Source organism: Durio zibethinus, chromosome 28 (genome assembly GCF_047325235.1).
Source record: "Durio zibethinus cultivar Kanyao isolate XHJ-2024 chromosome 28, ASM4732523v1, whole genome shotgun sequence".
Classification (NCBI taxonomy): domain Eukaryota; kingdom Viridiplantae; phylum Streptophyta; class Magnoliopsida; order Malvales; family Malvaceae; genus Durio; species Durio zibethinus.
The window spans coordinates 10,925,234-10,942,785 of record NC_143189.1 but is presented as its reverse complement, the minus strand read 5'-3'; the positions used below and the strand labels follow the sequence as shown (position 1 = coordinate 10,942,785).

The following is a 17,552-nucleotide window of genomic DNA, read 5'->3' as shown; positions in this document are numbered from 1 at the left end:
TAAATTTCTGTTTTAGCTTAAATTAGTTGACTTGTTGAGTATAGATTAGTTCGACAGTTAGTGCCCATTAGCAGATGACTTTTGACTATATCTCTTTCAAGATAATTTTCCCCTAATGAGATGGTCTGTAAACAAGATCTCTTGTATATAACTACTAAAAAATAAAAGATCTCTTGTATATATATGTGTCATGATCAATTAAGCACGCTTGAAGACCATGATGGCATGGTCTCAATAAAAATATTACCTTTTGATCATGCATTTTTTTTAGATTGTTACAAAATATTACATTCATATAATGGATTAAATAATCAACTACTATATTATAATTAAATTATAATCACAAAATAATTAACTAACAAATTAAAATATAATTAAATAATCAAATTCACACACAATAAAACTTAAATTTAAGCCTTCAATCATAAAACTAAAAATAAGTGAAGGGTAGAATATGTTAGGTTTCATTTAGGTTGAGATTTTTCCAAATTCTTCTATATGATCCAGAATTTCATATTCTCTCCCAACAATAAAATAAACATATCTTGTATCTTCTTCAATCCTTTACTATAGTCAATTAAGGTAATGTTTAGTATATAGGATGATGATAGGATATAATGATAATTATATTATGTTATATTTAGTTTGTATTTAAAAAAAAGGATAAAATTGTAAGGAGGCTTTGAAAATTACATCAATAATTTAAATTGTATAAATTTTAAAAAATAATTTTGATCAATAAATAAAATTATTATATTTTAATCCTTATACATAATAAATATGAAATAAGATAATATTATTTAATATAATCTTATCATATATAATTTTATTCTATTCAATTTATAATCTCGTAAACCGAACATCAACTTAAAATTAAAATAGTATCCTTTTTAGAGTTAACTATCCCTATAAATATATTCCCCATAATTATTTATATTTATATTTTTTGCTGCATTTTATGGATGGATGTCCAGTTGCAAAGTGAACTTTTTAATATGATGATAGCCTTTTAATCGAGCACTCAAATGAATTTTTGTGAATTAAGGTCAGACCATCAATGTTACAAAAATTAATTACTATCTTAATCACAATTTAGATCCACCTATTAATATGAATTATACTAGATACTAAAAAAGTCAACAAAATATAAATAATTATATTATAATTTTGCATGATTAACTTTTGTCGTAATGGTTTTGTGTTCGTCCGATGAATTTGAAAGCGAAATAAAAATAATGGAGTCGCGCATCAATCTTTTTTGGCTAGGTGCGATTGGCCACCTATTAAAACATATCCTTTTAATAAAATCTTAAAATTAATTAAAAATTATTAAAAAGATAATTTTAGGGTCTACGCAACAGTCTGAGTTTGGGAGTCGGTTACGTATGGGGAAGGATTAGAACCCTCAGAGCGCCCGTTTAAAATGATATCAATTAACTACGTGTTATCCTTTGATTTTGATAAAAACCAGTCCTATTTTCGATGTTTGAAAAATAATTTTCTTTGATTTCTTTTGTTTATTGTTTTTATATTCAAATATTAATTGAGAAAAATAAATTAGAACCTTTTTATTGAAATAATTCATAAAATGTTCCAGTTCGTTGGTAACATTAGAAGAACTTTTTCTCACCTAGAGATTTCCTAGGCATCACTTCTCAGAATACCTTAGAATCTCATCTTTGGAGGTTCGAATTTACTTTTCGTAAAAAATTATGTCATGTATGCAATGCAAATAATAACATATTGATGCACACATTTTATTCTTTTTCAAAAATTTTATTAATTGTTTTATTAATTTTTTTTATTTTTAATTTTGAAGAAAAAAAATTCATTGTATTGAAGTTTTTCTATAAATATTCCAATACATTGGTAATATTTTAAAAAAACTTTTCACCTAGGGATTTCTTAAAGCATCTCTACTCGAAATATTTTTAGAATCCCATCATTAGATAAAATTTCTTTTCTACTTATTATTATTATTTATATTTTTATTATATTAATCAATTTTTATTTATTACTAACAAAAAGAAAATTTTTATTATATTGAAAAATTTTTATAAATACTTCAATACACTGGTAATATTTAAAAAAATTCTTCTTACTTAGAGATTTCGTAGGCATCAATATTCGAAATACCTTTAAATCTCATTATTGGATAAAATTTTTTTTTCTTATTATTGTTTTTTTATCAATTTTGTATTAATAAAAATTTATTTTTGATAAATTTAAACATTTCTACATACATAAATATTAATAATAATTTAAAAAATCTTTAAAAAATAAAAAAAAAATTTTTTTACTTGAATCGGATTGGTCAACAGTCCGATCAACGCGGGTCCGATTGACAAGGTTCGGTCTGGCGGTTCAGCGGTTCAAGCACGGTCCGGTTCAGTCTGGTCCAGTTCAAATGGATCGATTAGAGCTTGAAGGAGAAACAGGTCGTCGGGTCGGGTGCACAGAGCCCGGGTTGAGTCACGGGTCGACGCGTAGATCCTCAGAGGTTAAAACAACATCGTTTTGGGCATTAGTGAAATGACGTCATTTTGGGCATTAGTGAAATGACGTATATATAAAACCAAAATTTTTTTTCGGTCATTTTTCTTCTTCTCTTTAAAAAAAATCTCCGCTTTTCCTCTCAGGCCAAAAAAAATCAAGGGACCGACCGACCGTCGTCCCCGCCATGTCGTCGCCATTCGCCGATCATAGGCCGCCGTCACCGGTGGTTGAAAAAATCCAAAAAATCCTCCTCATCCCTCTAAACACAGATCTGGGCTTGGTTTCTCTTGAAAGTATCACAAACGACCCAGATCGACCTTCAAAGTTTCGTAAATTTTTTTTTCTTTTATGTGTTTTTCTGGTTTATTTTTTTTGTGTGTTTTTGTAGGTATATTTTGGCACTGGGTTCCCTGTTTCAGGGGACTATTTTTACTTTTTTTTGTGTTTCTGCAAAAAAAAATTTTCAACAGAAGCTCTCTTTCTTTTGTAAAATATTTTTTGCTCTTTTTTTTTCGGTTCTTTTTTTTTATTTCGTTTGCAGATAACAAGCTCTATTTATAGAGCTTTTTGGGATTCAAATCCCAGATCTTCTAGGATTCGAATCCCATTTTTTCAACTGAAAATTCAAGTTTGCCGTTCGTGATTGGCAGCTTGTCGGTCGGCCGCTAGCAGCTAGCGACGATGATTTTGGACTTTAGGGATTGTGCATTTAATGTACTAGATTTGAACCGGATAAAGATGAAGAAGAAGGGAAAAAGAAAGGAGGAAAGAAAGAAGAAAGAAAAAAAAAAGAAAACGGCAAAAAAAATTAAATAATAATAAAAATAAAAAATGGTGTTTACAACTTTATGTTATGAACTTTTGCAATTAGTTAAATATTTTAATTCATAATTTAACCAAATCCCATTTACTGATCAATGGTAACACTTGATAGAAAATTATTTTTATGAAAAAACTTGGAAATATTGACTGAGTTGCCTTGGTATGACTTTTTCTTAACTAAATCTTCAAGATTTCTTTATCCTGCTCTCTCTCTTTATATATAAAGGTTTATTTACATTTTACAGCGAATTGGAATTTATAGAAGGAAAGCTTCTAATTTCATTAGCGAGAGAAAAGAGAAAAAAAATCCAACTGTCATCTACCATGGCTGGTTTGCAAAGATCTGCAATGTCTTTTAGGAGGCAAGGATCTTCAGGGCATGTTTGGGACGACAGGTTTTTGTCAGAGGAGATAAACCAAGTAGAACAAGAACAACAAGAAGAAGAAACCAAGCAACTACAGCAAGAAGAACAAGGATAGCTGCAAGACAATAACCCAGAAAAGATTGATGTTATTGTTGCGCTTGAAGCAATAATCACAATAATACAGAAGCAATAGACAACAATCAATAATAAAAAACGTAAGAAAAATAAAGCATACCAAGATTTACGTGGAAAACCCTCCAGTGTAGAGGGAAAAAACTACGGACCACCAGAAAAATCTTCACTATCAAATAATAGGTATACAATGTTCTTCTCTAGCTAAAACTAGAGCTAAACAACTAGAGAAACAATTGGAGAAATCTCACCAAATAAGTGACTCAACAAATACACCATGGATTTGTTCCTAGAGAGCTTCAAACCCGATCTTCACCGTTCAGAATGTAAAACTCTTAATCATAAACCTTCTGACAAGGTTCCAATTCAATCGGACCACGGATCGACTTCCGTTCAACCAACTCTCCCTTGTCCTTTTTCTATTTACTTTTTTGAGCTTTTCTTCTTTCTCTACTTAGTTTTCAACATACACTTAAAATAACCCCACCTCTTTTTTATTAAGTAGCTAGGGCTCTGTGTAAAATGAAAGATCAAGACCCATGGCCTTTACTTGGTCCAAAACCACTTACATGAAACTGGACCCATTTTCCTTACAGTTATTAAGGATGTTAAGCCGATAAGAAACATCGAACCAATCAATACCATTGAAAGAAACCAATCTAATGGTGAAAGACGAGGTTACCGTACTAGTAAGGTATCCATTGCTATTGAGCCACCTTTTCCAAAGGTTTCAACTTGTGGTTTTTGCAGTGCTTTCGGGAAACAAACCAAGAATCATATTCATAGGAAAAAAGCCTGGTAAGCGTAGATCAAGATAGGTTTTTGTCTGTTCTTTTCCTCGTATTTTCCTGTGACCGGAGGTAGGAATTTCGGTGAACATAGGGGGTTTAAGTTTAAGTTTAAATCCAACTCAATAAACTCAATAAACATGGTGGTACCATTTCACAAACAAAAGTATGACAGCTGGGACTCGGTCGAGTATCATGGCTAGGAAGAGTTAGGATGGAAAGTTAAGGCAAATTAATTAGGATGATTAGAATATTATAATATTTTAACTACGCATCTACCTTTCAATTTTATACTATTTCTTTTGGTAAAACAGGTATGATATCTAACAATTATTATATGTAAATCTATAGAAATGCAAGTTCATATTTTGTCCTTAGATCTCCAACAATGGTGCCTCGAAAGGGCACCTTGGGGCCTCAACCCGCTGGGTCATTGCTTAAGCCGTAATTGTCATTTGAATTTGACTCCCTGAATACGTGTGGGAAAATTAAAACTTAGGTCTTTCTTCATAGTAAAAAGATGGTTAGAGTAGGCAGTAATACTCCCTAGTCTGTTATCCCAACCCTTAATTGCTAGAATTAGTCACTTGTAGTTTTCTCTTTAGAATAAGATTATTATTATTATTATTATTATATATGATTCTCAATAATTTTACTAAAAATTTTGAGCAATTTAAAATTTTATTAACGTTTTACGGTATTAATTTATATAATATCATGTGAATAAAATATAATGTCCATACTATATCTTGAGACATAATAATATCTCTAATTCTATAGATGGGTAGTGAGTGTGAATAAGGGACCTTGTTTGCCCTAACATGGGAAATGTTAAGCTAAACCAACCCATTATCAATTATATGTAAGTGGTCTAACATTTTCACATTATCAATATCGTAACGGTTTTGTGTCCGCCCCGACGAATTTAGAAACGAAATAAAAAATAACGGAGTCGCCACCAATCTTTTTTGGCTAGGTGCAATTGACCACCTACTAAAACATATCCTTTTAAAAAAAATTTTAAAATTAATTAAAAAGATAATTTTACGATTTGCGAAAAGTCTGAATTCGAAAGTCGGTTATGCATTGGGAAGGATTAGCACTCCCACAGCGCCCGTTAAAAACGGTACCAATTAACAACATGTTATCCTTTGATTTTGATAAAAATAGTCCAATTTTTTGTGTTCGAAAAATAATTTCCTTGATTTTTTTTATTTATTAAAAAAAATTTAGTCTCGATTAAAACCTTTTTATTGAAATAATTCTTAAAATATTTCAGTACGTTGGTAACATTAGAAGAATTTTTTTTCACCTAGAGATTTCTTAGGCATCGCTTCTCGAATACCTTAGAATCTCATCTTCGGTGGCTTGAATTTATTTTTCGTAAAAAAATGTCATGCATGTAATGCAAAAACGTTACCATGTTTATACACACATTTTATTCTCCTTTGTTAGAAATTTTATTAATTATCTTATTAATATTCTTATTTAAAATTGAAATTTTGAAGAAAAAGGAATTTAATTATATTGAAGATTTTTTACAAATATTCCAATACGCTGGTAATATTTTACAAAAAATCTTCTCACCTAGAGATTTCGTAAAGCATCTCTACTCCGAATACTTTTAGAATCCCATTATTGGATAAAATTTTCTTTTTCCTTATTTATATTATTATTTAAATTAATTAATTTTATTTTTTTATCAAGAAAAGAAAATTTTATTGTATTAAAATTTTTTTTATAAATACTCCAATACACTGATAGTATTTGTAGACACCGATTTTGTCCTGGTCTACAGTTTTAATTTTAATAATAATAATAATTTTTTTAAAATATATAATTATTAATTTATAAAAAAACATATAAAACAACATATAAAAAGAAAAACAAAACAAAAAGAGAAAAAAACAAAAAGTAGGGTGGCTGACGCTACTACCACCCCCGACCAGTCGCCCTACAACCCGACCAACCCTCTGTCAGCCTCCTGACTAGCCCCCTGATCAGCTCCCTGTTCAGCCCACCTACAACCACCTTATAGCCACCCAAATCCCCCTAATTGAAGCTCTTTAAAATCAACAACTCGAATCCCCTTCAACAGCTCTCTGGAACCCCCTTTCGAAAGCTTTTTTGGACAACAGCCCCTCTCCTTTGAACAAGCTTTTGAATATCCAAAATCCTAGCCTTCCATACTCAGAAAAACCCAAACCTCTCACGAAACCTCCTACCCATCAGAAAACCAAACAAATACCCAAACCAAAGAAAACAAACAAAAAAAAAAAAACAACACAGTCCTCACCTACGGTGAGGAACCATCAACGCGCGAGTAAGCCTTGTAAAAACTAAAAAACAAAAAGTCAGTTTCTGAAAAAAAAAAAAAAAGAAACCGAAAGCTTCAACCCTGATCTATGCAGATCAGGGCTGTTTCTGGTAAAATAAACTTCAGATCTGAAAAGATCGCGTTGAAAGCAGCTTCCTGGTCACTTTTTGAAATTTTCGGTCACCGACAACAGTGCACCAGGCGACGATCGACGTGGTGCTCTGGCGGTCGGACGGCGAGATGGCCGGAGCTCCCTCCTAGAGCTCTCTCTCTCTCTCTTTTTTTTGAAATAGAAAATAATGAGCAAAAAAATTTTTTTAGCTATATATAGGAAAGCAAAACTCAAAACGACGTCGTTTAGGGAAAAACCCAAAACGACGTCGTTTTAACTAAGAAGGATCGGCGCGTGGACCCAAATTCGACCCGAGATCTGTAAGAACCGACCCGCCAACCCACTTCAGCCAACCTTGAACCGGTCCAGTAAACCTGTCTGAACCGCTGGATCACCCGAACCGCTAATTGAACCGCAGAATCGGTCCAGACCAACGTTGACCAGACCGTTGACTGGTCCGATTAGGTAAAAAAATATATATATCTTTTAAATTTTCTAATTTTTTTATATTATTATTTTTGTTATTTTAAGTATATTTTTATATTTATGCATGATAAATTTTTAAATTTGTTAGAATAAATGTTTAATTGTTTTAATAATAATAAAATTGAAAACAAGTAATAATTAAAAATATATATTAAAAATGCTAAAAAATATATATTTTATTATTATTATTATTTTTCCTGCCTAGATGTTGGAGGGAATAAAAAATATTTTTTCTAAAAAAATAATTTCGCCTAAATGTTGGAGAATTATTATTAATAAATTTTCATAAAAAGAAATACAATAAACTTTTAAATTAATTTTCAAAAATCATTAAAATCGAACTTGCTCTAAAAGTCCGCCTAGATTGTGGGTATTTTTAGAGATATTCGCGTTTTACTTAAACCTTTAAACACTAATTCTTAATTTTCAAAATCCTAGGTTTCTAAAACTCCCTAAAATTCAAAATTCTAAAATCCGAAACTTAAAAATCCAAAATCCTAAAATTTGAAACCCCTAAAAATCCAAAATCCCTTAAATCCAAACCGCCTAAAATTCGAAACCCCTAAAATCCAAAACCCCCCAAAATTTGAAATCCGAAATCTTAAACTCTTAAATCCAAACCCCAAAATCCAAAATGCTTAAAATCCAAACCTTTAAATCAAAACCCTAAACCTCAAAACCCAAACCCTAAAATCTCCAAACTCTAAAATCAAAACCCTAAACCTTCCATATCCTAAAATTCAAGCCTTAAAACCCTTTAAACCTTAAAACCAAACCTTCAAAACCTCTACTCAAGCCCTTACTCAAAATCTCCTAAAAATCCTAATGACACGTGTGAAAATTTCATTTGAAGTAATTTGTTCCCAAATACTGCCTAGATTATGGGGTATTTAAGAAATTTTACTTAGTTAAGTCTTTCCACATGATTTCTTAATTTGCATTAATAATAAGATTAATAAATAAAATGTATAATAGTAAATTGGGATTTTAAATATAAACAGTCGCACCTAAGCTCTGCCTAGATGTTGGAGAGTTAGGGTGGTCTCATTGTACTTAAGAATCCAACTTTTAAATGACATTTCATTTTACATAACATTCATTGACATGCACACATTAGCATGTTATTATTAGTATTTATTTGTACTATTCTGTCTTTAATTTTTATTTGTACTATTTTTTAAAAAAATTATGATATTACAAAATAAAATAAAAATAACATTCCGAAGAAAATAATTCTTGGTACTCTGCCTAGATGTTAGAGAGTCACCAACAATTTTCTATAAAGAGTGTTATTTCATTTTAAAGATTGTTGTGTTAAATCTTAAGCAAAAAGAGTTATTTCAAATTCTGCGTAGATGTTGGAGAATTTCAAGATAATTCTTTAACTTAAAGATTTTCTCAATATTCCTAAATAAAATTGTAGCAAAAATATTTTTTTTAAATGAAGGGAATTAGTGTTAAATTTCAAATTAAAATTATCCTTCTCGTAAACCCTAGCTAAGGATCATTTTCTACATTAGAAGGCAAAATTGGGATACATTCAAGATTAACTTCAAGAAAAGTATCTGATATTGAAAGCGTCTAACATGCCCTTCGGAGGTGAAAGTCTAGGGTAAAAAGTGAACAAAATTTCAATTGAAATTTCAAGATTCAAGAAAGTGAATAGCCAAAGATGAAGTTAAGTATTTCTAAGGCAAAACAAAGAAACCTTAGAGATAAGAATCTGAAGCTTCATTTAGAATTCAAAAAAAATTAAATAAAAAAAAGAGAGAAAATATGTAGCTTGAAAATGAGAATTCAAGGTAAAAAAAAAAGGGTGAGTAAAGTTGATAAAATTAAAGCCAAATGTTTCCAAAAAAAAAAGGCAAAAGAAGAAAGTCAAAGAGTGCTCATCAAGATCCTTGGCCTAATCACCCTGAATAACATATTTTGAGCCTATTTATCCATTCTTTCAGAACCCTTAACCTCGGCCTACATTACACACCCTAAAAAGTCCATTTTGATTAAATGTGGATACTTGGATTGAAGAGCAATATCCTTGAATTTGTATCTATTTGTTGAATTCTTCATTGATAAAAATATATATACATATAGCTCTAAGGTGAAAACCTTAAAAGGGCAGTTTAGAGCTAAAGTCATTTTTTAGGCCTCATAATGAATTTCATAGTTCCAAGGTTCTATTCGAAATAAAAGGTCTCGATACAAAGCCTCTTGAAGGACCAGTACCCATTAAAGACCTTCTTTAAAAAAAAATGGCCAGCCTTATCTTCTTCTCAAATCTTGTTTGAAAAGTAATGGCTAGTTTTGACTCACATTGGAGTATCACGTTTTCAATAAAAAAAATGTGTTTTAAAAATTATCTCTTTTTGTGAGCCCAAGATGAAATCTTTGTAACCCTTGTTGAGCTTTTCCACGAGATATGCCTACTAGTAAAAGGAGTTGAATTGTAAATTACCCTCCCATCCATAAGCTTTCCAAATAGTGATCACTAACTTTCAAGAGATTCAGAAGTCTTGAATTTTAAATTTTTCATTAATTATGAAAATACTTTATGTGGGGTAATTTTTGATTACTTTTAAAATTTTTCAAGATTATTGAAGCATTTTGTACATAATATTGAGATCATTTTTTGGGTGAAAATGAAACAATGAAAATTTAAACAAAAATTTTTCAAAAAAAAAAAGGGGCAAGAAAAGTCTTTACGTTTGCATCACTTGCATCTACATCATAGGAAAAACATTCGTATTTACATCACTTGCATTGGCATTTGTATAAGACATTTGCATTCACACCATAAGAAGAATTTGCATTTGCATCATGCCATCTGTATTTTAAGAAAAGGTATTTGTAGGGGCATCTACAGACAAGGACATTGTCATTTACATTGTGAAAAAGTCAAATGTATCAAGCATTTGCATTCTTACGTTGGCATTGACATTTGCATCGACATTTTCATTAGCATCATTTGATGAGAACAAACATTTGTACCATGTTTGCATTTATCAACTTTGTAAGTATTGAAAACAAAAAAAAAAAAGGGGCATGTTTTTAAAGTTTTAAAGTCTGTGTTTAAGAAGAACTGTTTTCAATCAAGATTTCAAAGCCTCTGTTTAGAGGGAACCTTCCTCAGAAAAAGACTTTTAGAGTATCAAAAATCTCTGATCAGGCAAAAGCCATGTTTAAAAAGATTTTCAAGTTTTTAAAGTTTCATTGCCTCTGATTATGAGAAGCATTCAAAGATTTTGAGATTTGTAAGACCTCCGGGCATAATTTCTAAAAGCCTCTATGCATGACTTTCAAGATTAAAAGATTTCCAAATTTTAAAGTTTCATTGCCTCTGATTATGAGGAGCATTCAAAGATTTTGAGATTTTTAAGACCTCTGGGCATAATCTCTAAGACCTCCGGGCATTATTTCTAAGACCTTCGAGCATAAATTTGATTCGTGGTGTTATCCCGATTGATTCTTTATCTTTTGACTTATGGTGTTATCCCAGTCGATTCTGTAAGACCTCCAGGCATGATTCTGTAAGACTTTCGGGCATGATTTCGAAGACCTCTGGCCATAAATTCGATTTGTGGTGTTATCCGAATCGATTCTTTATCTTTTGACTTACGATGTTATCCCAGTCGATTCTAAAACCTCCGGACATGATTCTATAAGACCTCCGAGCATGATTTTTAAGACCTCTAGGCATAATTTTGTTTCGCGGTGTTGTCCCGATCGATTCTTTATTTTTGGCTTATGGTGTTATCCCAGCCAATTCTGTAAGACCTCTGGGCATGATTTTTAAGACCTCCGAGTAATTCTATAAGACCTCCGGGCATGATTTCTAAGACCTCTGGGCATAATTTCGATTCACGGTGTTGTCCCGATCGATTCTTTATTTTTGACTTACGGTGTTATCCCAGTCAATTCTGTAAGACCTCTGGACATGATTTTTAAGACCTCCGAGCAATTCTGTAAGACATCCAAGCATGATTTCTAAGACCTTCGGGTATAATTTCGATTCGCGGTGTTGTCCCAATCGATTCTTTATTTCTGACTTACGGTATTATCCCAGTCAATTCTATAAGACCTCTGGGCATGATTTCTAGGATCTCTGAGCAATTCTGTAAGACCTCTGAGCATGATTTTGTAAGACCTCTAGGCATGATTTCTAAGATCTCTGGGCATAATTTTGATTTACGGTGTTATCCTGATCGATTCTTTATCTTTTGACTTGTGGTGTTATTCCAATCGATTCTGTAAGACCTTCGGGCATAATTTTGATTCGCGGTATTATCCCGATTGATTCTTTATCTTTTGACTTGCGATGTTATCCCAGTCGATTTTGTAAGACCTTCGGACATGATTCTGTAAGACCTTCAGGTATGATTTTTAAAGACCTCCGGGCATAGTTTCGATTCGCGGTGTTATCCCAATCGATTTCTTATCTTTCGACTTGCGGTGTTATCCCAGTCGATTCTGTAAGACCTCCGGGCATGAATTGTAAGACCTTCGAGCATAAATTCAATTCGTGATGTTATCTCGATTGATTTATTATTTTTCGACTTGCGGTGTCATCCTAATCGTTTTGTGTTTTAAAAAAAAAAAAAAAATGATTCGGACAAAATCATTGTCTTTGTCTTTGTCCTATTCCTGATTCTCAGTAATGTACAAAGAGGGGTAGCTGTAGACACCGATTTTGTCCGGGTCTACTATTTTAATTTTAATAATAATAATAATAATAATAATAATATTAATTTTAAAAAAATATATAATTATTAATTATATAAAAAAACATATAAAAAGAAAAACAAAACAAAAAGAGAAAAAAACAAAAAGTAGGATGGCTGACACTGTTGTCGCCCCCGACCAGCCCCCTATTAGCCTCCTGACCAGCCACCTGACTAGCACCCTGTTCAGCTCACCTATAGCCACCCTATAGCCACCCAAATCCCCCTAATAGAAGCTCTTTAAAATCAACAACTCGAATCCCCTTCAACTGCTCTCGGGAAACCCCCTTTCAAAAGCTTTTTCAGACATACAGCCCCCCCTACTTTGAACAAGCTTTTGAATATCCAAAATCCTAGCCTCCCATACTCAAAAAAACCCAAACCTCTCACAAAACCTCTCACGAAACCTCCTAACCATCAGAAAACCAAACAAATACCCAAACCAAAGAAAACAAACAAAGAAAAAAACAACACAGTCCTCGCCTACGGCGAGGAACCATTAGTGCCGAGCAAGCCCTGCAAAAACCAAAAAACAAAAAGTCAGTTTCTAAAAAAAAAAATGAAAGAAAAGAAACCGAAAGCTTCAACCCCGATCTACGCTGATCGAGGTTGTTTCTGGTAAAACGAACTTCTGATCTAGAAAGATCGCGTTGAAAATAGCTTCCTGGTCACTTTTTGAAATTTTTGGTCATCGACGACGGTGGACCAGGCGGCTGCCGGCACGGTGCTCCGGCGGCCGGACGGTGAGACGGTCGGAGCTCTCCCCCCAAAGCTCTCTCTCTCTCTCTTTTTGAAACAGAAAATAATGAACCAAAAAATTTTTTTTAGCTATATATAGGAAAGCAAAACTCAAAACAACGTCGTTTAGGGAAAAATCCAAAACAACGCCGTTTTAACTAAGGAGGATCCGCGGATGGACCCGAATCCGACCAAAGATCCATGCGAACTGACCCGCCAACCCGCTTCAGCCAACCTTGAACCAGTCCAGTGAACCGGTCTGAACCGTTGGATCACTTGAACCGCTGATTGAACCGTAAAACTGGTAAAACAGGTCCAGACCAGCGTTGACTAGACATGTTTGAATTTTCTAATTTTTTTTATATTATTATTTTTGTTATTTTAAGTATATTTTTATATTTATGCATGATAAATTTCTAAATTTGTTAGAATAAATGTTTAATTGTTTTAATAATAATAAAATTGAAAACAAGTAATAATTAAAAATATATATTAAAAATGCTAAAAAATATATTTTATTATTATTATTATTTTCCCTGCCTCGATGTTGGAAGGAATAAAAAATATTTTTTCTAAAAAAATAATTCTGCCTAGATGTTGGAGAATTATTATTAATAAATTTTCATAAAAAGAAATACAATAAACTTTTAAATTAATTTTCAAAAATCATTAAAATCGAACTTGCTCCAAAAGTCTGCCTAGATGATGGAGATTTTTAAAGATGTTCGCGTTTTACTTAAACATTTAAACACTAATTCTTAATTTTCAAAATCCTAGGTTCTAAAACTCCCTAAAATTCAAAATCTCCTAAAATCCAAAATCCAAAAATTCAAAATTATAAAATCCGAAACCCTTAAAAATCCAAAATCCTAAAATCCGACACCCCTAAAAATCCAAAATCCCTTAAATCCAAACCGCCTAAAATTCGAAACCCCTAAAATCCAAAACCCCCAAAAATCCGAAATCCCAAATCTTAAACTCTTAAATGCAAACCCCAAAATCTAAAATCTCTAAAATCCAAACCCTTAAATCAAAACCCAAACCTTAAAATCTCCAAACTCTAAAATCAAAACCTTAAATCTTTCATATCCTAAAATTCAAGCCTTAAAACCCTTTAAACCTTAAAACCAAACCTTTAAAACCTCTACTCAAGCCCTTACTGAAAATCTCCTAAAAATCCTAAGAACACATGTGAAAATTCCATTTGAAGCAATTTGTTCCTGAATGCTGCCTAGATGATGGGGTATTTAGGAAATTTTACTTTGTTAAGTCTTTCCACAAGATTTCTTAATTTACATTAATAATAAGATTAATAAATAAAATGTATAATAGTAAATTGGGATCTTAAATATAAATAATCGCACCTAAGCTCTGCTTAGATGTTGGAGAGTTAGGGTGATCTCATTATACTTAAGAATCCAACTTTTAAATTACATTACATTTTACATAACATTCATTGACATACACACATTAGCATGTTATTATTAGTATTTATTTGTATTGTTCTGTCTTTAATTTTTATTTGTACTACTATTAAAAAAAATTATGATATTACAAAATAAAATAAAAATAACATTTTGAAAAAAATAATTCTTGGTACTCTGCCTAGATGTTGGAGAGTCACCAACAATTTTCTATAAAGAGTGTTATTTCATTTTAAGGATTGTTGTATCAAATCTTAAGCGAAAAAGTTATTTCAAATTCTGCGTAGATGTTGGAGAATTTCAAGATAATTCTTTAACTTAAAGATTTTCTCAATATTCCTAAATAAAAATTGTAGCAAAAATATTTTTTTTAAATGAAGGGAATTAGTGTTAAATTTCAAATTAAAATCCTTTTTATCCAACATCAATTAAATGGTACCAATTTATGGGCGTTGTGGGAGTGCTAATCCTTCCCCACACGTAACCGACTCTCGGACCCAACCTGATTTTTCGTAGATCAAAATTTATCTTTTTGATAAACTTTAAACCAATTTTTATAGTTTTATTAAAAGGATAAACTTTTGGGTGACCAATCACACCCTAACAAAGATTGGTGGCGACTCCGCCTTTTTATTTTTTTCGATTTTAAAACATCATCTTTTACGTCTAACGGTCCCAAAATCGTTATGACAGTATTTAAAAAAAAAACTTCTCACCTAGAGATTTTGTAGGCATCACTACTCGGAATACCTTTAAATCTCATCATTGGATAAAAATTTCCTTTTCTTTCATTTTTTATTACTTTAGTATTATTATTAAATTTATTTTTATGTTATTGTTTTTAAACTTTATTTTAAAAATTAACATAATTATATAAAAAAATATTTAACCACAATTTCATCATTTAATCTAACAAATGTAAATATTTTAATATGCATAAATATTAATAAAATAATATATAAAAAATTAAAAAAATTAAAAATAAATTTTTTTTAACGTAAATTGGACCAATCAACGCGCGGCTCAATCCGGTATGGGCACGGTCTAGGTGGCTCAGTGGTTCAGTACCGGTTCGGTTCGATCTAGGCGGTTCAATTTCGGTTTAGTCAGACCAGTAGAGGTTGATAAAGGAAGCGGGTCGCGGGTCAGGTGCGCGGACCTCGGGTCGGGTCGCGGGTTGAGCACGGATCCTAGATGCTTAAAACGATGTCGTTTTGGGCTTTATTGACATAGTATCATTTTGGTTTTCAGCGTTTATATAAAAGGTTCAAAAAAAATTTTTTTCACTCATTGTTTCCTTCCTTCGAAATAAAAAAACCCTTCTTCCTCTTTTTTTTTTTCAGGTGACCTAGGGTTGGTGGCCATTCGTCGTGATGGCCGCCATGGTCCTCGCCAGTGACGAACTCCGGCCACTGTCAACGGTGCTAAAAAATTTCAAAAAAACTCTCACGAACTCTTCTCGTCCTCTTGAGCATAGATCTGACTTCTTTTTCACAAAAAAGAGTCCCCACTTCCTTAGATCTGCTTTCAAAGTTTCGGTGAGAAATTTTTTTTTTTGTATTCTGACCCTCCTTTTTTTTTTCTTGCAGGAAGCTTGGCATTGGGTTCCTCCCTATGGGAGGACTGTGTATTTTTTTTTTTGTGTTTTTGCTAAAATTTTTTTAAAACAGAAACTTTTTTTGCCCTTTTTTTTAAAAAATTTTTGTCTTTTTTTTTTTCGGTTCCTCCCCCTTTTCGTTTGCAAATAACAAGATTTATTTATAGAGCTTTTTGGGATTCAAATCCCTGATCTTTTGAGATTCGAATCCCATTTTTTCAACTGAGAATTCACGCCTGCTGTTCGTGATTGACGGCTTGTCAGTCGGCCGCTGGCAGCTAGCGGTCGTGATTTTAGACTTTAGGGATTGTGCATTTAATGCACTAGATTTGAATCGGAAAAGGAAGAAGAAAGAGGAAAAAGAAAGGAGGAAAGAAAGAAGAAAAGAAAAAAGAGAAGGAAAAATAGAAAACGGGAAAGAAAAGAAAGAAAAAAAATTAAATAAATTATAATAATAATAATAATAATAAAAATAAAAAATGGTGTTTAAAATCAAAAGTTTTTAATCAAATTAATTGAAAAGTGCATATAACTCTTTTTAGTATATATCAAGATTCAAATTGTGGAACTCAATCTTTTTAAGAATCATTAGATTAAGTCTAAATTGTTGAAAATACATCATTTTACTAAGCATGACTATTAGGATTTAGGAAGATCTTTGCACAAGTTATAAAATTTACAAAAAAAAAAAAAAGAAGCACCATAGCATATCCTCCCACGATGTTTTCCATCTATAACTTGAACTTGTTGATATCTTTTACTTGAAAATTCTAGCAAGGCGTGCTCCTACATAAAAAATGTGAAATGGAATCACAGCCTATTAAAATAACCCATTTTTTATTTGACTTCTTAGCTATAAATATGGGAAACCATACCATCATCTTATCAACAAAGAGAGTTGTGCAAGGAAGAAAGAATTAGAGAAAGCTATCTTGCAATTACAATGAAGAACATCTCCATGCCTCATTCATACCACAACTCCAAAATTCCAGAACCAAATGTCCATAACTTCAAAGATCATAGAGCCATGAGGTCCAATGTCACAGGGAAAAAGCCATTCGTCGACATAAACGAAAGTGCTGAGGCATTCATCAAGAAATTCAGGCAGCAACTTTTGCTCCAGAGGCTGGAGTCCATTGAGAATTACGAGAAAATGTTGGCTAGAGGACTCTGATCGATTGCCCTTTCTTTTATCTTTAAGAGCTTGCTCTGGTATTCTGTGCAAGCTTCTTCCAATTGCCTCATTAATCTGTTTTTTAGCTTGTATTTTATCAATTATGGATGAATGTATACAGATGACATGGAAGGTTGAAAATATGTAAAAGAACAATTCTTAATATATTATATAATTAAATTAATACAAGCTTTTTTTTTGGTATAATTTGTACTATATTTTCATGATGAATGCTTGTCTGTTTTTCCCCTGTAATCTCCATCTCTGTTTTCCACATCTGATAATCTTGCAATAAGAAGAATATCCCTACTTTAAAAGCAGTTATTTTATAATTGAAAATCCTTTTCTTTTTTAATTTTACATTAAACCGAATACATTAAAGC

The 17,552-nt window shown here is 31.8% G+C and overlaps 1 protein-coding gene and 1 pseudogene across 1 annotated transcript; both read left to right on the top strand.

Moving 5' to 3' along the window:
- The first annotated feature begins 3,642 nt into the window (after nucleotides 1–3,642).
- On the top strand, nucleotides 3,643–4,633 carry LOC149510747 (MAPK kinase substrate protein At1g80180-like; annotated as a pseudogene).
- A 12,247-nt stretch (nucleotides 4,634–16,880) lies between these two features.
- On the top strand, nucleotides 16,881–17,352 carry LOC149510746 (uncharacterized). The gene has a single exon (XM_089756777.1). The coding sequence runs from the start codon at nucleotides 16,939–16,941 to the stop codon at nucleotides 17,167–17,169; it is 231 nt and encodes a 76-aa protein (XP_089612903.1). The 5' UTR covers nucleotides 16,881–16,938; the 3' UTR covers nucleotides 17,170–17,352.
- The last annotated feature ends 200 nt before the right edge of the window (nucleotides 17,353–17,552 follow it).

Excerpts from the sequence above, each read along its gene's own strand:
- LOC149510746 (XM_089756777.1), top strand. The coding sequence starts at position 16,939 with ATGAAGAACATCTCCATGCCTCATTCATACCACAACTCCAAAATTCCA.